This window comes from Falco rusticolus, chromosome 7 (assembly GCF_015220075.1).
Source record: "Falco rusticolus isolate bFalRus1 chromosome 7, bFalRus1.pri, whole genome shotgun sequence".
NCBI lineage: Eukaryota > Metazoa > Chordata > Aves > Falconiformes > Falconidae > Falco > Falco rusticolus.
Genome location: NC_051193.1, coordinates 36,600,762 through 36,622,845, shown reverse-complemented (window position 1 = coordinate 36,622,845; position 22,084 = coordinate 36,600,762). Strand labels below are relative to the sequence as shown.

The following is a 22,084-nucleotide window of genomic DNA, read 5'->3' as shown; positions in this document are numbered from 1 at the left end:
GTCTTTAAACAAACTCCAGCCCTTTCACATTTCAGAACAAAACCCTAGCCATGTCTAGACAAAAGCCCGTTGTGATTAGCAGAGGTGTGCTTCTCAATACTGAGTGTGTGCGGGGATATTCATGCTTCTGATATGTTAACGTATTTCCTGCTCCTGTGTGAGTTGCAGGGCTTGTGTATGCAGAACTTGCTGCAGAGCTCGGATTGGAATTGCATGTATGTAGAAAAAAATAATTTTACACACTCAAAGTGCATATTGAAAGGCTGTTTGCTTGTATAGTTATTCAGACCTCATCTATGGCTGTACATTGGTGCCACCTGCTTGCAGGAAAGAATGAGTGAACTCCTATTATTCGGGGGGGGGGGGGGGGGGAAATCAAGGCGAGGCCTCAACATCTGTTCTGGCTTTATTGTTTGGTCTGGCCTGGGCTGTGGGCAAAATGTAGGCCACAGCTTTTGCTTGACTGCTAGCTCTTAAACTGGAAAGGCATCTTGGATCAGATAAATTCTTAAGAAGTTTAAAGTAAAATAAATTACAAAGATGTGAAGTTCAAACTTAGTATGGCTTGAACTTGGTAACTTTAAAGAAAAGGCAACTATTGCTATCCATGCTTTTTCTCATTTTCTCTTCCACTTCTTCTAATGGTAATAATTTTTATCACTGCAAAATGACCTTTGTAATCATTGCTGGATGATTAATCTTTAACTGGGTAATTTTTAAAGCAATATTTTTCACACTGTTGTAATGTGTGATGCGGTGGGTTTTTGTAGCACAACACGTACAGTTATTCTGAGGGAATAAGGCACTTCAGCCTGCATTTCTAGTGCTGCTGCTCTGTATAGAAACCCAAAGAGTCCCCTTTGTTTCCCTAGGCAGATAGAAAAATGCCCTCAGAACTTTATTTGCATATAGATTATAGTGCCAGCCGGGTGTAGTCATGTATAGGAAAAGCTAGCTGGTGCTTAATTTATAACTTTTTAATTAAAAAACTTCCCTCAACTTGCAGGATTCCAGTCTAAAATGCTGTGCCGCATTTAATGCTGCTGTAGTGTATACAAAGATGGTATTTCTGTGAGGCAACAGCTACTATATCTAGACAGTCCCAGAAAACACGAATGAAAGGGGATCACAAGCATTATCTGCTGACTCAGGGAGAAGTCACATGCAGAAGGAAGCAGAGATGGGTGGCAAAGTTCTTCAAATGTCTTGGAGTTGCTGCTTGGGGCACCAGTGCAAGCAGTGGGGAAGGAAGGTAGAAAAAGCTTTGCAAACAAAACTGAGTGTCAGAAGAATTCTCCTGTGCCACATAGGTATTCTGTTGCATCTCAGCTCTACATTTACAATTATACTGTGAGTCTGAGTAGTATCAATGAACCAGTGAGAGCGAATTTTTAAACTGTGGGAGCCAGTGCCTCCCTTGTCTTATTTTCTTTAACAGTTATCATGGGTACTGTAAGCAGGGGATTTTACCCTATGCAGTGAATATAAGGTCTGCATTGATAGAGAAAATGCAGGGCTGGGAATGGAAGCACTTGTTTAATCTCACTTCATTAGAAGTAAATACATTTAGACTTTGTCCAAAACTGCTTTAAGCAACATTCAACAGCTAAGTTGTTATATGTCAGCTCCGACTTTCCCCCAAACAATAAAACCATTTATTCACCTTTGGGTATTCTACAGTTCATGTTTTATATATAATGCTGAGGGTTACATATTAAAAGGGAGAGGTGTTTCTTAGTCTTTCTTTCTAAACCTGCAATATGTGATTTAAAAATGAGTTAGTACCAGTTACAGGGGATCAGTAAGTGCTGTTAGTAATGCACTAGCCTTTCTAGGTGGGAATCTTGCCATCCTTTACCTTGGGATTTCTGTTATTGTTGCGTAAACTTTAATAACTTCATGAAATACGTTGTTCAGATCTGGAAATCTTACTTGTTGCCTTGCAAAAGATCAGTACCTGAAGAATTCCCTGTACTGCTGTGGCAAGTGCTTTTTAAACTTTGATTTGCCCATGTTTGTTTTCCAGAGAGGTTACAGAAGTCTGTACCCGTGTCAAGCACAATGGAGACACTTTTCTGGGTTACTTTTTGCTGTTTTTAAATAACAGAGGAACTGACTAGCAGCAGGTTCCTACTCTTCATGGTGTGTGTTGCAGTGTGCTCATAGTCATGTGTTAGTGTGTTTTGCTTTGAAGTCAGAGGGCTGCAGTAGCTCTGAAATACCTTGTGCAAACAGCAACAGCAAAAACTCTTATCGGAGACTATTGAAGGGTTATGGAGAAGGAAGAATGCTGGAAGCCTCCTGGCAGAGCTTCACCCCGACTTGGGCAGGATGGAGCTGAGAGCAAAGTGTCCTGGCATCTGCAGGAGGCAAGGATTGTTTCTCCAAGTGGTCAGTATAGGTACCAAAAGCAAAGCATAAAGCACTCTTGAATGGCTTACCAGCTGGAGCTGGAATGTGCAGCATCCTGGGGGACAGCTCTGAGATGGAGCAACTCCCTCAGGTGCATGAGCTCAAGTGGAAGCTGGCACTGCTGCCTTGCACAGAAGCAAAATAATAGGCCACAGAGTGACTGGTGGCTCTTTGAGAGGCCTCTGCTCCCACAGAGTTTACTCTGGCGTGTTTCTTCTCTAACTCAGAGAAGAAAAATAAAATGGGATCCATCAGGCTGGAGCTGTGCAGCACTGGGGTCCTGATTGCTGGCAAGCTCTGTTGCCTTCATGTATGCTGTCATTCCCCCAACGGTTCTTAAGGCAGCCTAAACTGATGCTGTGATTCATGGAGATGTCCTGCCTATTCCTGCTTCCTTATTCCCCTTCCTGGTCTCTTAGGATATGGGGTAGAAACCTAGTAACTGATAAGTAACAGCTTTTTTTATTGGATTACTGTTTTGTGTTTGGGTTCTTTTTCATAAGCTCAGGTACATCCCCTGGTTTGGTTTGTCAAGTTAGGTGTTGGTGGAAGGGGAAACAGCCTCTCTCATCTTTGTAGTGGTGCTGCTGTGAACCATTGCATTGGGGTGAAGGCAGAGAGGCCCCTGTCTACATGAGCATGCCGCTCCCTGTGCACCCGCTTGGCTGTTTGTCTTATCTTACAGCCAGCTGGTTTGATTTAATAACTGGGAAAAATGTTGTTTGCTATCTATTTTGCCAGGTTACTTTTAACAAATGTGCTTGGCTTGGAGGGATAAATGCCAGAGTCAACACAGGATGGCGGGGAGAGGCAGTGAGCATGTGTCAGGAGAGCAGAGAAATGCTGGCTGAGCAGGACCTCCTCTCCCATCAGAAGTGGTGAGGTGTTGGACAGATTCAAGCTGTGAAGTGCAGGCTTCACCCTTTGACTTTTTGACACAGCTCTTCAGACGTTCTTAGCTCAGCTCACCAAAAGGAGATTCAGGTGGGATGGAGTGGTATTACTGCTGGGCACAGCTTTCCTTCTGTACAGATGCCAGCTGCTTCATGGCTAACTTGAAGTCGGGGAGGGGTCAGAAAGATGGGGAAGGTACTCAGATCTCTAGGGGGGGACTTCACCTGTGCAGTACAGTGGCCCGTTTTCCTTTCCTTGTCAGCTATCCTGACTTCACAGCACCCTGGTAGAGGTGGGGAGAGAAGCTCACTTGTTGCTTTTCAGCCCTGCTCTGTCATCCATTCGCAGCAGCTCCGCTGAGTGTGGTGGCTGAGGAGTCTGCAGGGCAGGCATGCATGTCTTGGCTCTCTTGCAATGTTCCGGAGAGAGCATGAACAAAGACCTGTGGTTTCATGTCAACACAAACGTATTCATGATGACAAATTGTGCAGCATGTTCAACACTGAGCTAATCCATACAGTCCTGATTCCAGCACCAGTACAACTTGGGTTTGCCTGAGAAAATGTAAAGTTACAGAGGAACCCCTCAGATGTGAGGAGATGCATGTGCATTTCGTGGTGTAGGGAGGGGGTCCAGACCCAGGGTTTAAGGTAATACACACATCAGAGGACTCATAAGGGTATTTAGGACTTGGCGTCCTTTAAGAAGTTATGTGCAAGGAACTTGGAAGTTCAGCTTTTCCCTTCTGTTTCTGCAGAGGGTCCTGGCAAGGCTGACCCTCTGCTCTCTGGCTTGAGCTAATTGCAGCAGAGGAGTGTGGCTCTGGGGGGAAGGGAGTGGATTTTAAGATTGTGGTTTGGTGAGATTTTTATTTAAGTTGAAAAGGAAAAAAAAAATACCCCACCAAAAAACCAACCCCTCTTTGTGCTCGCTTTACTCTTTGTTCTCCTTCTCCTGTGTGAGCTGGGATCATTCAGGTATGGGGTCTAAGGTGGATTTACCCCTGAGGCTTTAAACTTTGTGGGTGGTAGTGGGAGAGCAGGACTGACATCTTTCTGTATGCAAGTGGAAATTGATTGGCCAGACAGATGTTGGGGCGTGAAATTGTATCATGTAGTAACCTTCACAGCAGGGAAAAGACATGCTTTAAAGGCTCAGTCAAGATATCTTTTTTTTTTTTAAATGAGCTTAGTACCTCTTGGAGTCTGAACTGAGCGCTGCTGGTTGAAACACCTCTCTTGTTTTTTTTCTGTAGGGCAGTCTTGCAATGGCTTTCCAAAAGCTGGGGAAGAGCCATAGCTGCTGCCGTCAGGGTTTCATGTCTTGCAGCGTGCTGCTTTTGCATGTGCCCGGCCTGTGCCTTAGCATGGGCAGCCTGAGGATGGAGAGCTTCAGCCTACAGGTAGAAATGACAGGAACTTCAATGGCAGTGTTGTCTTTCTGTTGTGCAGGTCAATATATTCCTACGCACTGTGTGGTCAACTGCATGCTGGTCTTGAGATGTGTCCTCACGGTGCCGGGGGGGTGGGTGGGGGTGGGGGGGTGGGCGGAGAGAAAGCCCCCCCCCCCCCCAACTTCTTTTTAGAATAATATTGGTATACGAGTATTCTGCTCTGCCTCATCTCCTCCCTTGCAGTTGAACTGTTTGAGCTTTTGCAGAAAACCACATCTGTAAATGGACCAACTTAAAAAAACCTTTTTTTCACAAAGTGTGTTGTAACCTGGATCTGCTCCCTCCTGTGTTTCGGTGTGTAGTCCATGGGGTAGGGGTATGCACTGGTGATGAGAGAAGAGAAGAAGGATGGGAACTGCTGTGGAAAAAGCAACATGATACTGTGGTACACCTCTGCTTGGGTACAGACAAATGAGAGCTTGCATGCCCTGTAAATTCTGACAGTGGAACAAAAAAATGTAGAGGGTGCTGCTTGTAGTAGGTCTTCCTTTTGGGGATGGAGGGAGAATCCATGATTCCTCTCATACTTGGGACAAATGGGACAGTGATTACAAGAGTGTTTGCTCTCACAACAACTGTGATAGGGAGCTAATGGCTGTGGCAGAGACGTAAAAATACCTGTTGGGTAGGCTAGATGAAAGTGCAGTATTAACTGAAATGTCAGATCATCTTGTCTGCCAATACACAAGCTTCTCTGAAGACAGGTTGCACTGGTTTAACTGTAGTTGCTTAAACAAGCAAACCCCATTGATCCTGAATTGATCTGTTCCCCTAAAAAAGAGTAACCCTCACCCTCCATACGTGGCTATTTTAAGATGAAATACATAATGAGTTAAATTGAATTAGCTCTTTAGCTTTTTCACTGAAGTGTTGAGTGTTTGAATGCACCCAGGTATCCTTTGCCCAGAAGCAGGGGACAGGGAAAGGAATTCCCCTGTGTTGGTGAGCCTTGCAGCTGTGCTTGGAAAGATGCAGGAAGGAGGATGTAATAACTGTTCTGCTCAAAGCTCCTTCTCTTGTGGCTGCTGCTCTGAAATAATTTCAACATGCTTCCAAACTCTGAGCAAGCTCTTAAGCTTGTCCTTGCTACATTACATAGCGAGAATACTTGTTCTGCTTGTATTTATGATGGGGTCAACACTGGACTTGGGAGAATGCCTGTTGAGTCTGCCTTGTGTGTGTGACAGTAAACGTGGGGGCTGTGGGCTTGAGAAGGGGTGATGGGGAGGATGTGCTGCTGGAAGGTGAAAGGGCCGAGTGGCAAGCAAAGTCATCCCTGATGTTAGTGAGGGATGTTTGAGAACACCCCCCCTCCCCTTCTCTGTGTGTTGGTCTTTAGGTGCTTCTGTCCTTTGCAGAGAAGCATGAGTTTTAACTTCTCTGCTGTGTGCCTTGCACCGGCCTCTGCCTCTGTGGAGGAATGAGGGCTGAGGGTGGACAGGTGTGGGCTTGGGTGGAGAGCCAGAGTGGCAGAGATGTTGTGGGAATACCAGCGGTGCTGCTTCACATTGGTTTGCAAGTGCAGTGTGACTTGGCTGGTTGATGCTACCGAGAGGCTGGGAGGGGGAAGAAGCTGGGCTGTGGGAACTAGGCAGAAGGGGGGTCCCCGAGGACTGCATGAAGCCTAGCATCTGCAGGGGGTTCTTGTTCTGGGTGTGAGGCCCAGGGAGTGGCTGCTCTGGCTTATAGGGAGGGGATGTGGGGCTGGAAGGAGGGGGCTCCTAACCTGAGATGTTCAGGGGGAGCTGTGATGGAGGACGAAGAACACATTTCACTAACCCTGCTGGGGCACCATGTGGTCCCGCAGTACCTCCCTGCATTGGTTGTCACCTTCCAGGGCTCACTGCCGTTCACAGCCAGGAAGGCTGTGGCACTCCCTCTGCAATGCCCCAAAGCGTAACTTGGGGTTTTAACCGTGGGAGGTGAAACTCACCATCTTACTGTGGGTGAGTTGAGCTAGCAGTGCTCTCTGCTCCTGAAAGGGACAGCCAGGTTGAGATGTGTGCCTGGCTTGTCAGGGAGGAGGTTCAGCCTGCTAAACTAGGAGAAAACTTTTCCGGAGTTAGGTGGGTTTTGCCAGTTTAGCAAGTGAGACTGTGGTAAAGCCAGGCTGACAATTTGCCTAGTGTGTTAAGCCTCACTGGCAGAATGTAGGCATTAGGTTTCTGAGCTGCAGTGGGGTTACTAGGGGTGTGTTGGGGTTTGGGTGGAAAGTGTTTAATTTCTGGAGACTGGACTGATTATTTTTGTCTCTAAGTATTTTTATGGCATGGAAATGTGCTGTTCAGTGTAATGCAAAGTGAGGAGAGAGACTTCTTTCTGCGTTACAAACCCTGTGCTAGACTTCAGTAGGACAGGCCATCCTGGATAGGGAGAGTGAGGAGCAAAAATTGATAAAGGGGAGGCTTAAGATTGCCTCTTTCTTTGCATTCATGACCTGGACTTGAAATAAGGGAGAAAATAAAAATTAACTTTCAATTAATGTTCCAAGACTTTTTTTTTAAGTGAAGTTTTAATTTTAAATTCACGTACCCTTTGTGTTCTGTTGTAGGCCTGGTCTCCAACACTGTTTCTTGCCACCAGAGGCTGTCTCTTCTCACTCCTGTTTTTCTGTCTAGAGTAGAAAATAATGAACATGCAGAGTGCACAAAGTATCTTGTATTTGCAGTTGCTAACCTTATTTAAAAAAGCAACAAACTGAAAGATAATCACGCTGTTTGTAATAAAAAAACCTTGTTAGTTCAATGTAAATATGTTGCTGACAACTGGTTATTTTTAATACGTGCTATTTGTGCTTTAAATATAATCATAAAATATTTTTTGTCGTCTAAACCCTGACTGTTCTTAGCTGAGCAAATTTCAGGTTAAAAATGTAGTCAAAGCACGAGCATTCATAGCACTGTAATGTATTTTCGTGTTACTGGAACTTTCTGACCTGTTTGTTTAATGCATCACGAAGTGGTGGTTGTATGTCTAATTGCACAGTGCAGAGAAAATAGCATTGTGTTGAAATATTGCATAAAACTTCAGAGTTATGTGATGTTTTGTAGTGGAGGTTGTACTGTAGGCACTCGTTCATAACAAGACCTGCAAGTTTCTCTTGGCCAGGGCGGTTAGTTGAGCTGGCTGTGTGCTTGCTGACTCAACGGAGCAAGTTTCTTGCTCTTCTCATCCTCCTCCTCATCTTTTGACTGTTTGTGACCAAACAGCAGCAGATTCACAAGAACTTGCTGTTGAAACGTACCATAGCTTGAGGTTGCTCTTTCAGACTACGTGAAGCTGTGGTTCTTCACTTGAGACTTTCGGAGCTCTCATGCCAACCAGGTGTTAAGCTGGTTAAAAACGGACTTGCTGTCTCTGTGTGGGTGATCAGACAGTGTGAGTGTAAATGCACAAGAATTTCTCTGGAGCGATTGAGGCAGGGAACCTGATTCTGATCTGGGGGACCCAGTGTCATCTGGGTGGGCGTTCCTGTCTGTGTGTGGAGGTGGAGGCATAGAAGGGCTGTTGGCACAGTGGAGGAGGTGCTCAGAAGTGGAATTGTGAGGTTCGTGTATGTGTCTACCAAAAGTGTTAATCTAGCTGCACAGTACAGCCTCATGATGTCAAGGGCTTGGAACCTGCTGCTTGGGCCTAGCTCCTCCCTTTTCATTTAATGATGGCTGGAAGAAAAATAATCAAGTAGGCTGGAAGAGAAACATTAATTAACTTTTAATTTAGACCTAACATATGCTTCTTACTGTACTGCATGAAAGTGAGTGTGCGGTATCTGTCATGTTACATAGGGGGTGATGCATTGAAGAAACAAGGAAGAGCCTCGGGTCTGAATGGGAAGATGGGGTTTTAACTCAGTGGATGGGTTTTGTATCTTGATTAAAAACTGCAGATGTGTGATAAGTCATTTTTGTATCTGTTTTACATCTGAAATTACTTTCTCTGTAACTTGGTTTGTCTGTTTTCTCTTAAGCTAAACTTGCCAGGCGAAGTCAGGAGAGAGAGAATCTCGGCATGCTCGTCTGGTCACCTAACCAGAATCTGTCTGAAGCAAAATGTAAGTCTCTTCAAACACTTTGATTCCCCCCTTCCCTTAAATACATCACTTTAAGAATACAAAGTTGCCACTTTCAGTAGCGAGGTTATGTCTGCAACCTTTCCATTATGATTTGAAATTAACTTGAGAAAAGAAAAGCCTACAAAGCAATCTCCCAGAAGAGCTTTGTTCCCCACTGGACAGCTGCTTAGAGCATCATATCCACAGAGGCAGGGAAAGCAGGAGAAATATGACACTTTCTTCCTTGGAATGAATTCTTTAAGATACTTATCCATGGGCCTACACAATCTGCTTTTTTGCTGCTGGTGCTGTAGAAGATGACAGAAATAGCTGGGGAGATCAAAATGAGAAGTTTGGGGGGGGGGGGGGGGAGGAATATGGTAATTAGTAGTAGCTTTTTTCCCACAAAGACACAAATAAAATCCACATTTGGAGCCCGTCGAGGTTTAAATGCCAGAACAATTGCATTGCCTTGGAATTCCACGTGAGGGCAATTACCAGTGTTCTGTTTGTGCCTGGAAACAAGTCTCAGTGCTGCTGCCAGATGGCAGAACTAGTGTTTGAAAGGTTTGTCTGGCTACAGTTCTCCTCATGAATAAGTAGGACTCCTTGATTAAAGGGCTGCTGTTTTAATGCTGTAACTAAACCTAAGTCCTTTTAGGGGAGGGAGCTGAAAGGAGCTATTTTTGATTTTGTGCTTGTACCTTTTTTCTCCTTTCTGGTTCTGGGACCAAGAATAAGAATCTTGCTTTCCTGTTTCTCTGAAGTTTTTTGTAGTGGCACTGTTAAGTTGATACCTGCTTATATCCTAGACCGAAGGGCTAAGATGGATCACAGGACACTTGTGAGGATGTAGTGGCATTTGCAAATTAATGCAGCAAAGATTGTGCACAAACTGGCTCTGTCATGAAAGGGCTGGACTCTGCCCTGGAGCATTTGTTCCACGGAGCAAGTTGCCCTTAAATTACAGAAGGATGATGATACTGTGATCTACAGCTAAAAAGGGCTTTGCAGGGATCGTGTCTGCCTTCTCTCCTACCGGTAGTGTCTTGTCTGCTCCCTGCTGACTGTTGGACGCTGAACTAAAGACTGATGAGGAGAGGGATATATTTGACAGTTCTCTACAGCTAAAAATCTCTAAAAAGGTATAAGAGCAAGGAACTGTTGTCTCCACTGAAAGGAATGACTGTTCATGGGTTGCCTGTGACAGAGGATTCCTGTAACTGCCTCTCAAGTCTGAGAGTCTTCTGAATCTCAGCTCAGCTTTGGAACATTTAACTCCTCCTGGATAGGAAAGAGTTTTCTTGGGGAGGGAATAGGATGGAGGAGGAAAAGTAGTAAAGATACGTGGAATTGAGTAAGATAATCTGTGACTGAATATCCTGTGGCAATTGGCACAAAATTATGCAAGGATATTTTAGAGCATAAAAAGGATATAATATTTGCTAAGAAGATGGCATGAACCTAAGAGGTAATTAAAAATGTACCATGACATTGATGAATAGAAACCAGGTGGCAGTTGACTGTTGCTGGTACACTAATGTTGGGGAAAACAATTTGAATATGAGATGAGGGCAAGAAGAAATTCCCCAAGGACTCAAAATTTTGATAAAAGTGTAGGCTCATCAGTGATTTCACCTTCCAAAAAACCAGGGAAAAATTAATAAATATTTTATATGGTGTTTGGAGGAGAGAAGTATGATGCTCTTGCACTGTGTGTGACACACAAAATACCTCCCAGATGCCTAATTGATGTAAGAGGGATGGAGTTGTGGAATTTAACATCTAGTAGTAGTAAAAAAACAAAGGAGCATTGAGAGATGTGACTGAGGGGGGACCTTGGGGTGGCAGGAAAACTCCAGGAGATGGGGAGAGGGAGGGCAGCTATGCAGGGAATGAGAGAACAGGGTAAATAAGAGTAGACTGGTTGGTCATTGCTTTGTGTCAATTTGAGCTGACACTACCAAAAGGTATCAGTTATTCCTGTCTCTACCTGGCATTACTTAAACTGTGAGAAACAAATCCTGCTGAAGGTACCTGCTTTTGTTCTTTTTGAGATTAGAAATGGATTGATCGGTAGAAATAACTTTATGGCTCTAATGTATCCAGCCAGCTGTTAGGCATTGATTACATGAATTTGATTCAATCCCCTTTCCTTTCAGAAGATGGGAACCTTCTCCAAAATACCAGTGCTCTACAGTGGTAGAGAGCACTTAAATGTATTACAAGCAGAGTTCCCTAATCTGTTTTATGGTTTATGATGAAAGAACATCAGGGGACAGGAGGTCTCTTCAGCTACTCTTTCATTCACTGACAAGTCTTGGCATTGTTGATAGTGAATCCTAATTAAATGGACTCTTTGGGGATGTCGGAGAGGACCAATGATGACAACATTTTCATCAGTGATACTGGGAATTCATAGGAATTGCTGTGGAGAGAAACTGAGGATGAGGCATAGACTGACAGGATGGTAAATAAAATGAATGCTGCTGATAGTCTTGTAGAGTGCTTCGGGTCTTTTCTGAACTTGGGCTGATGCCACTGCAGTGGGCTCTTAATCACCCAACTGCAGAGTTATGAATCTCAGTACTGAAAGCTCTGGCCTTTTGCATCAAGGCTGATGTTTGGAAAGAACTGGCCTGGAAAGTGATTTTGGGGGCACAGTGGGCAGGTAATTTGACAAAGCTTCCCAGTGTCGTCTTGACCCCAATGGATGATGTGGGTGTAAAGAGAGCGAAGTAGTCACTGGGACAGTTTTCTGCCTCTGCACCCAGCAGCATCCAGGAAAATGGATCTCAGAAGAGTGGTTTTAGTGTTGAAAAAGTGAGCAAAGGATGGAGATGGGAGCTACTGAAATGTTCTGGAAACTGAAGATGAAGCAAACTCCATCTGTTTAGCTTACTGAAAAGAGACTGAAAGGGGGCTATTGTAAATTATTTTCTCAAAGGGAAATTTTGACATAGTAAGAGATATGCATAATACAAATACAAATAGATGGCTGCAAAATAAGTCCACGTGGACTGAAATGAAATGTCTAGTGTGTGGGGGTTTCTTTTGTGATTGACTATTGGAAGTTATCCAGGGAAGTGATGGATTTTCTATTTCTTGGTGCCTTTTCAAACTATGGATTTTTGATGGTGTATGTTATCCTTGGTGGGGGGAATCATCAATGGTGTGAAGTTGCAAGTAGAAGGAGCTGTGGTCTCCAGGAGGCTGGTGTAACCCCTTGGGCTGTAAGTACTGTAAATCCTAGCTAGCACATACATGCTCAATATTGCTTTTCAGGTTGAAGTGTACCTGAACAAATCCTGCTCAGCACCACGTTGGTGTCTGTGTCTGTTTACTTTCATTTGTACTCCAAAGCCTTTAATCCATCCTGTGCCTGTTCTTGTGCTGAACTCTGTCACACTATTCTTCTCTATTCCTGCGGCTGGGGCTTTATGCGAAGGTGGAAGTTAGTGCAGCACATGCTAGCTCTCTGCTTAGACTGAACTGGTAGCTCTCATGACCATGACAGTTCTGTGCAATCAGGGAAGCTCTTGGAAGCCACCTCAGTTAAAGGTCATTCTGTGCTACAAAACACTGTGAGCAGATCTGTGATGATGCTCAGAGCAGTGCATGCTGATGGGTTCGGCAGAGGGCTGGCCAAACTGGTGGAGGTTGTAGGAGGGTCCTCTGTAAGTTGCTAAAACAAATCCTGGAAAGAGCAGTGTGTCAGCCAAGACTTGGTGGATATCTACATACCTTATGCTGCAGGTGCATACAATTACTTAAAGCTTGTTTGGGTCCCATGCGCCATATATGCTGGAGCAGTGTTCTGGTCACATTGGGCAAACCTTTTGTTCGGATGCTAAAAATGATGGATATGGTAGAGAAAATTATAACAAAAGTATATATTGGCACACTGATCGCTTTTTTTATCCTGTGCCGTGTTAACCATTAATCCTGGGTACAAACCACTGCTGTGCCCATATTAATTCCAAAGTTGAATGCTGCCAGCGTGTTCCATCTCTACTGCCAGACTTCTGCCTTTGAGGGGTTTACTTGCATAGCAATTGCCACTATTGGTGAGTAGTTCATAAAGTTAGCTCAACGCTGAAAGTTTGTCTGGTCTCTTTTGAAGAAGAAAAAAAGAAATGTCATTGTGCTGTTAGAGAACTACTGGACTTAAAATAACTGTGCTCCCCTTCCAGCTCTGCTCCAAATAACCCTGTGTGCTGTGGCTGGTGTCGCACCTCTTACAAAGAGTTTGCTCTCAAACTGAGACTCCAGAGAGGCTGTCTGAGGATTGGTGCCACAGAGGGCAGTTGTTCTGGCTGCTGGGACTCTGTCACAGAGGGTGGGGAAAGAGGCAGGGGGAGAGGAGGAAGAGTGATGTCTTGAGCAAGGTGACATTGAGGAGCAGGAACAGCTTGGTGGAAGACAGGCATCTGCTCTCTTTGAGTGGCACCTGGGGAAGGAGGGGGAATAGCGAAAAATGCATTGTAACGATGCTGTGGAAACCCTGCACAGGGAAGAGCTGGGCCAGCATGAAGCTATTAATAAAACAGCAGTGTCTCTCTCTGTGCCAAGTACGCCAATGGGTGGAACCATGAAAATGACATTGGGTTGGTTTAGAAATGAGCAAGTGCTGGCATGCTGCAGCTGCCCAGGAGTGAGAGATGGAAATCAGGCAAGGCAATAGGATGTGATGGTTGCTTCTATACATCTGCAGTTCAAAGGTGAACTACAAGAGGAGAAAGGTGTATTGTTTTGCTAGTGATAAACTCTGTTTTGAAAGTAATTTTTCTGACAAAACGTGTGCTGTTAGATGGGAGTTTTGGTTTCTCACTGATGCCTTGGTGGGTGTCTCCAGTGCATTTGCAGCTTATGGAGCGTCACTGAAAAGGCAGGCACTGTCCCTAATACCCGTGGGACAGTGGGTCATGGATGGCAGCTGTGTCCCCTGTTCCTGCAGTGCTGTTTCTGTTTGACCTGATGGTTGATTGGCATGTCAACTGTGGACATTCCCCTAGTCTGTCCCTCCATTACCCAGTGGCATCTCTTCCTGGGAGGCTGCAGCTGGCTCCCTGCTTTACATTATGCCTGCCTTGGTGCATGTAGAGAGAATTTAGACAGGCTCCTACCCCCTGCGGGGGGGAGGTAGAAGTGCCAAGGAGGGGAGATTGAAGTGCCCAGGGGATGTGGTGACAGGAATGCCAGAACTAGGTGAAGCAGTGAGTGCTCAAACATCCTCGTGAATGCGCTTGGGCAGACCCTGTGGCTGGGGGGAAAGGGAGGGTCCCTAAATGTGCTGCAAAACCTGATGCTGGGAAGGCAGCAATGTGCCAGCTGAGGCTCTGATGGAGGAAAAGTGCTGGTTGCTATGGTTACTAAGGATATTAACCCTGTGGTGTCTGGATGGGCAAGGTATAGTTAACTGTGCCACAGGCTGGATAACGGTTTGGGAGTGTGGAGCAGTGGTGCTCCACCCTAAGAAGCTATGAGTTGGTATTCAGGATCTCAAAAGCCTATGTGCCAACTAAGCCTGTAAGTGCGTTCTGGTCCTTTGTGTGTCAACAGCCGCCCTTGGGTGAGCGTGAGTTTTGGTAGTTGTCTTCTGCTGTGAAGGTGAGGTGAATGCTAGAATTTCTGAGGGCAGGTTGCAGGTTTAAGTGGCCAGTCTGTCAAGTTCAAGGGGTAATCTTTGTATAGAACATGCTGTGATGATTCTTTGGTTTCTCTTTTTAAGATGTTACACAAGCTTGGAAATCACCTTTGTCTGAATTTTCTAACTTAAAATGACTGCCAGGGTAGAGGACAGAGAAATGTCTGTCTTCTCAGGTTGCCGAGTGTCTGATCATGCTTGTGTGGCAAGTCCCTGTTTTCAGTGTGTAGCTGAGCCATAGCTGTTTTAAGAAAGGCTTCTGCTTGGACATGTCCTTTCCTGCTTGGCTCGCTTATTTTGTCCTGTGAATTCTGGGGACATAAAGCTCCATCGAGTATTGTCATCAGTTCTTAATTTCCTTGGGATGTCGGGTGCCCTAGCAATAAACAAACGCAAGTAGAAAACCACAAATGGGAGAGAGTAGACTGGGGAAAGTGTTGATCTTGAAATCTCCCTTTTATAAAATGAAGCCCCTATTTAACAGGGTGCATTTAGAAGTGGAAGGGATTAACGCTTCAGAGGTACCAGAGAGCCACCCCCTGCCCTGCACACAGGTACTCCTCCAGGCAGCAGCAGTGAGGGAAAGGATCAGCAAAGCTGCTTTGTGAGGCCCTCCTCTCCATCATGCTGTAAACAGGATCCTTGGAACAGTTGGAATTGTGATTTTATTTTTGGTCCCCTCTCTCCTCCAACCCCTGTTGTTTCTGTGACCTGGTTTATAATACAACCCCAAGAAAGATTATGTTGGTGCTCAGTGAGAGTGCAGCCACCTTGGTCAGGATGGGAGAGTGGGAGCTGCTTAGTCTGTGCCACCAGAGAGAAAAAAGTATTGTTGAACTCTTAGCAGAGCTTATACTGGCTTTTTGTTTGTGTGTTTTTTGTTTGGTTTTGTTTTTTTGGTTTGTGTTTTGTTTTTGGTTTTTTTTTTGTGGCTGGCTAAGTGCTGCAGGAGGTTTTGAAAGGAGAAGTGTATGTATTATGCTTTTGTTGTTGGGGTTTTTCTCCTTGTTTGTGCCTGACTTTTCTGTAGAGGTGTGTTTGGTTTGGGGTTTTTTTGGTAGTAGGAAAAGTGTTTGCCTTAAAAAATAGCTGCCAGGTGAAGCCAAGACTTCCAGGTCTCTGAGGGGTGGAGTTCAGGGGTTATAATTGTCACTTGAAGCTAGGTGCTTCTCTTTTGTCACTCAAGTGAAAATAGCAAAAAAAGCAAACCTATAATCTTGCTGTTTGTATTTCTAGGGAAGGAGCACATACAGTTTGTTGGCTGTCCCAGTGACAGCAAAAAGGATTAATGGAAAAGCAGAATTGCGTTTATGTTTATCCCTAATCCAAATTTCATATTATGCAGTGAACCTGGCAGCTGTGAAGCTTGGATGCAAATACAGTAGCTGAAGAATACAACTCCATGAATTCAGAAATGAGAGAACTGGTGTTTAAGATTCTGCTTGAGTTTAGCTGTAGGAATAATACAGTCGTGGCCACTTCTTCCAGCAGCTGCAGTTGCTGCATTTCAGAAAATGCTCAAAAGATGAAGGCAAAGGGATGCAGTTTTTCATTTTAGCTGAGGCAACTTTTGGTGCTTACAGTAGCAATGTTGCGAACAGCAAAAAGAAGATACCAGGCTTCAAAGGCTATGGGTGTATCCCAGAAATGGCTGAGTTGCCTCAAACTTAGCTGCAGTTTCCCCTTTGTTTGTCTTCTGGTATGCTAGTTGCTGTTGCAATGCTGTGTGGAAATCTCAGAGCAGCTCTTTCATCATTATTGCTGCAGGTTGATATTTCTGGATCCTGGATGCATATTTAAATTGAGATTTTTAACTCTTTCGTAGCAGTGGTTTGTATTGGAGCCAGGAAAGCAATTTAGTTAGAAGGGATTAGGGGGTGTGTTTGGATTGGATTTCACTCAAGGTACAGTGGATTATGTTTTGATTTTTTGGGTTTTTTTTCTGACATTAACACACCACCACCACCCCCCCCCCCCCAAAAAAAAAAACAACCAACAAACAAACCCAAAAAAACAAAACAACAAACCAAAACCCCAAAAACCCGCAACCAAAACAAACCCCTAAACCCCACAAACAAACATGAAGGAGAGAATATGTTGGAGAGCATTCAGGAAGATGTCTTATCTAAGGTAGCTGTTACCTTGGAAGTATTTTTGCTGCTGTGCTGGGAGGGGGGGCAGTCACCAGTTTCTTCATGTGCCTTGTTCTCTCCTGCCACCTGTTTGTTCCTCCTTTTTACTGCAATGTGAAACAGGCCTTCTCTGAACGTGTGGAGATGACCCAGTTTGAAAATGCTGGCTGCCACTACTGTTGCTGCTGTTGGGAGTGACCTAGTGCTGGCTCTAGGAAGAAGCTTTTTTTTCCTAACAGAAGTTTAGCGACAAGATGACGTGGATGTAATGAAGTGATGATAGCTGTGTTAAGAGTTACCCTGGCAGCGAGCCTTGATCTAAAATACATTTGGGAGCAGTCTTGGCCAGCCCGATAGGTGCTGCATGAGTTGTAGGACCAGTATAACGAGAACTAGCAAGCTGTAGCTACTTCACACTGCTTGGACCCAGTCCTGGGATGGGCTGGGTGCACTCCAGTCTTGCTGGTCTTGGTGGGAACAGCAGGCTTGGAGCATTTCAGAGGAATAGGTCGTTTTTTCCCCCTGGTCTCTTACTGTAGCCATGAGGGAAAAATAAGAAGGATCAGGGAACTGGAAGCTAACTTGTAAAAATTTATTTTTCCTTGGAGCAAAGTTAGTCAGCAAATGCACCGAGTGCATGTTTAGAGTGATGTGATGGGAGCTGTGCCCAGGCAGGGAGGAGCTCTTGTGTGATTATGTCCTCCAGTGGGGAATGCTTGAGGAGGTCATGGCCGTAACAGCTTGCTGTGATGAGTTCATATGCTGCTGAGTGTAACCTCTACAGAGGTGCTAGTGCAGGAGGCAGAACAGCAAGGCTTTCTCAAGGACATGTGACAGGGCTTCCCTTAGCATAATGGGTTTGCTGTAGCATTATTTGCTCTAACTAGGAACCACTCCCACTAGTTATTTTTCCTATGATCTTAATTTTGCACTCGGTGTTAAATTACCTTCCTGATCATGCTTCTTATGCAGGTTTGTATTATGGTAGGGTAGTAGTGAATCTTCTAGCACTGCAACGATTAGTAGTGATACATAATAACTTATTAAGGATGGGGCTTCTAAATCCTAGCTAAAAGCCATGACCACCTAGCACTGGTACTCCAAGATCTAGTTAGTGACACTGTTTTATCGTAGGCTTTTCTGCTCAGTCTTGGGCTCGGCCTTGAGGACTGAGGGCCTGTATGTAATCCATGTTTCAGCATGTGCTGTGTGAATCTGTAATTTGATTATTTTTTTCTAAGTTGACTTATTTTGTGGTTTTTTTGATACCTTAATATCTGTCAGCATAGCACTAAAGCATTGGTTTCGAGGCTGATATAAAGATTATGTCGTCCAATATCTGGCTGTGTAAGCTTGCTGTCTTTCTGCATGGATTTCTTGGAAGGGTCAAAAACATTTGTTTGTGCCTCTTTTACTTCCTGCAGGTCTGAAACCAAAACCAGGTGCAAGAACGGGTGTACTGAGTGTTAAGGGTTTCCCAAAGGCTGGCCTGCCTACAGCAGGGCAATCTGTGTGAGTTTGTGTGTTAGGTAGCTTTTGATCTCTGGTGGAGAAAGGGCTCTTCACCTAAACCTCTGTTCGTTGCCCAGCTGCTCATGTTGTGTGGGGTAAGGTACCAGGATTTTCATGAACCACTGCACCTTAACCTGTAGTAGGCACTTATTTATGTTGCCTTAGTTCATGGCCTGCCTTATTAAGTGATTAAGCAGCTGCTTATCAAGCAGAACTGTTCTTGCGGGAAGCAGGAATGGGAACTTCCAGGAGAGGGATGGGGCAGACAGCTGTGGGGCAGAGCCACAATGGCTCTCGAGAGAAGCTGTTCTCTTTAGGTTGTGCACTCTGTGCATTGGAAGTTAGTCTCTGTTGTTCTGCTTCCTGCTGACCTGCTCACATTCTGCTGATCTGAAAGTCAAGAAAACTGAGTCTGTCAAAGCAAGTTTGAGGCCTAATTTTTTCATTCTTAGCAGCCAGGTGCAGTAGTGCAATGAGTGGAGTTGTGGAAAGGCCCATACCTTCTCAGAAGGGGCCAGCCCCGAACAGCTGAAAACAGGTTTTTGACTGTAAATACAGAAGGGACAAAAGCATCTCGGCAATACTTGAGAAAATACAACTGAAGGAATAGCTTCCCTCTAACTTCAAGATGCTTTTGCTTAGTTCCTATCATTCTTCATCTAAATTTGTTGAAAGCAAATTTCATTCAACTTGTTCCTGAGTGCAGAGGCCACCTGAGACTATTTTACTTGTAGAGTTAGGTTTGGAAGTAAGGGGGCTGACTGCAAAAAAGTAACTGAAATAGTAAATGGTGGTTTTGTGACCTGGCCACTTGCAGAATCGCAGGGTTCTCCTGTTCCAGCTGCCGAGGAGTTGGATGTGGGCAGTTACAGCTGGAGGCTCTCTCCCCTCAGAGTGGCTCTCGGCTTTCGGCACATCTGCTGAGGGCAGCTCCTCTGTGTGACTCTGACTTGTCGTCTTCTCACTGCCTGCTGGCTTGCCCCATGCTTCCTTTCTGCCCAAGTGACATCCTTCAAGGAGGTAGCTAGGGGACAAATTGATCGTTTCTTTTGCTTTTGTATTTGTTATAAAGGGGGTCAGCATGGCTTCTACTCTCTTGTCATAAGCTTTGTTATTGGTAACAATAATAATGAGCTGTAATTTAACCTGATGGCTATTCTGCTCCAACACACCCCTCGTGTGTGCCCTCATGCTGCACAAAGACCCTGTGTCATGGGGAAGTGGAGTTCCCTGTGCTGTTCGGGAAGCCTGGCTCTGCTACAGTGCTTTTATTAGTTTGCAGTCCTACTAAACAGGGAATATCACAGTTCTGGTTTTAAACAGGAGCTTTTAAAATCTTTTGGAGGGTGGAAGATGGACCCTGTGGAAGGCTTCACCCTCTTCAGAGGGTTTTGAGTCTGGATATTCCTTGCTGGGTTTTGAAGCTGGCTGACAGCAGGTTGCTTGACCAGGCTTCATGGTAGTCTGCACCGACTGTTTTGCAGACCAAGAAGTTCAGCATATATAGTATGATGTGGATAAAAGCTGAGAATGTTCCTAGGTAGAATACTGCAGCCTTCTATCAGACTGCTAGTGGTCTGAAGTTGTGGTCTCCCATACTGACTCTGTCATCAGTGTGTGTCAGACTGTGTTTATTATTTATTTTTAATTAGTGAATTTGACTTCTGGAAAGGATGCATTGGATCAGGTGTTCCCAAGGAGTGCAAAAAATGACTTTTGTAAGAAAATCTGCACGGTGGAGGTTTCTTCTAATCCAAGATGCCATCTCCTGCACTGAACATTCTGATCAAATAGTTTTTAAAAACATTATAACCCTTTTCACCACTGTATTGATAATGTTGCTACTTGCATTCTTTGGGCATGTTGCTGTCTGTAGTTGAAGTATATAATCCAAGGCTATAACCTCGCAGTAGAGTTAACTCAAGCCATGGTTTGACAGCAGAATAAATCTGGCTTTAGGGCTTCTCGGACTGAATTGAGAGCACTGTGCTGAATAATATAAAGAGCTGTTCTGCTATAAACCCACTTTGTTGTTCAGGCGCGTGCTCTGTGCTTTTATCCTATCTATAACTTCCTGTCTCTGTCTTGGAAGGTCATATGTGGGAGTGAGTATTACCTCCCTGCCGGAAGATAATGTGTGCTGGTTTTATGTTCTTATGTGGGCTCCAAACCCAATATCAAGTGCTCTGGCTAATTACATTTAATACAGTCCAGTGCCTGTATCCGATTTAGGATCGGGTTTGCACTGCTGAATAATAGACATTCTCAGATCCTGGATGGTCACAGACATTATTACATCACTGGGTGATCTGATGTGGCTCTGCCTATATTGTGCTAGGTCCCAGAGGTAGTGTTTGCTCTTTGCTGCTGTCCTGCCAGATGTCCCTCATCCTTTTCTGTGGCACGTATGGAGACATCTGAGCTCTTGATACCCAGGGCTCTGTAGACACTGAAACCTGTGCCGTCCCTCCATTAAAGTGGCATTCAGTGCTATGGTGGAGTAAATTTTTAGCTGGAGGTTAAATGTGCTGGATGTATAAGAAGCAGTCTTTCTTCCCAGAGGGTCCTCCATGGATGTCCTTGCAAATGGCCGTCCACATGGCTTTTCTGAAGAGCAGCAGCAGAGAGCAAGAACGAATCAGCCAGCTGGCTTTCCTTATGGTAATCCTCATCAGTACACCGCCCCACACATATACATGGTGTATTGAACATTTTCTTGATGTGATAGTGTCAGCTGAGGGTGCAACTTCAGAAATGAACATATGCTAGTAAACGTTAGTAAAAGCTTTAGAAGTAACATGTGCCTACTAGCAAAAGGCCTTCCTGATAAACAGTTTAAAATAGTTCTGGCAAGCTAGAAAAACTGTGCTAGATTTGTCAGTACACCTGTGTCTGCAGTACAGTCTTCTTGCTGGTATAGCGAAATCTAAAGGCAGATGACTCAGGTCTTTTAATAGTGGAGTTTCAACTTTGGACTTGCCCTTAGATGCAGGCCATGCAAAAAGCAATATTTAAACTAATAATGAAAGGTGGGGTGAAGAAATGTGGTGTTTCTTTGCTAGTTGCATAGTGTGCCCTACCTGGGTGGGATCTGGTTGCTGTGGTGGGAGAAAGGAAGGTGTATGGGGCTTCTGAAGGGATAAATCTCCCAGCAATAGGGTACTCCATTTTATTCTTTGTTCTGTGCTCTCTGAGGGTGCAGTCTCCAGGTGTTACTCTGTGAGTAACTCTTCCCTCACCAGTGCTGGTTTACGTGGCCGTGCCTGTTCCTGCCTGCCTGTTCATCCCTGCCACTGTGCTGTGCCAGGGCAAGGAACGAGTTGCACTTTTGGCTGAGCTAGTCTCATCCCTCGCTGGAACTAGGAGGGCTCGTCTCTTCTCAAGCTTGTGTAACCTCCCAGCAAAGTGATTTTTATATTGTATACAACATATAGAAAGTGTAAACGGTTATGTGAATAGCGTGCTGCTTTGGTGGTGGTCAGCTGTTCAGGGCCTTGAGCAGCTCCGGAGCTACTGCAAGAGAAGGGAGCAGCCAGTGGGGGCTGGCAATAGCAGGGACCACCGCTTGCTGCTTGGGTGAGAGGGCCCATGCATGCAGCAGGAGAGAGGGTTGGTTGTTTTTAGGCAGGGCAGTTTCCCAGTCTGGTTCCCTGGGTGTCCAGGCAGATATTTGTGTTCCCAGGTGGGAAGAGGTGGCTGGAGGCTGGGGGTGCTTAAGCTAGCCCTGCTGCCAGAGGAGACTTCTGATGCAATGGCAGCCTGTGGTCCTTGGTATGAGTACAAGAGATGATATACAAGTAAAATATGAGCTACAGGGAGGTGAGCGGATGGGAAGTTGAGAAACTGTGGAGTCCAGCGACTCAGGGAGGGTACCCTGCCCTACTGCAGGGTATTTTCTCTTGCTCCTATTCAAGTAAGCGTCTCCAGGTACGGTTGGTGTTCCTTGCAGTTGCATCTAGACTTTTACCTCACCTGCTGCAGGT

At 45.0% G+C, this 22,084-nt stretch overlaps 1 protein-coding gene across 1 annotated transcript in view; it reads left to right on the top strand.

Moving 5' to 3' along the window:
* Positions 1–22,084, top strand: part of RCOR1 (REST corepressor 1) — an 89,925-nt gene that overhangs the window by 34,159 nt on the left and 33,682 nt on the right. The window contains exon 3 of the mRNA XM_037394408.1: positions 8,727–8,810. Coding sequence (XP_037250305.1) covers positions 8,727–8,810 — 84 coding nt within the window. The remainder of the gene's footprint in view (positions 1–8,726; positions 8,811–22,084) is intronic.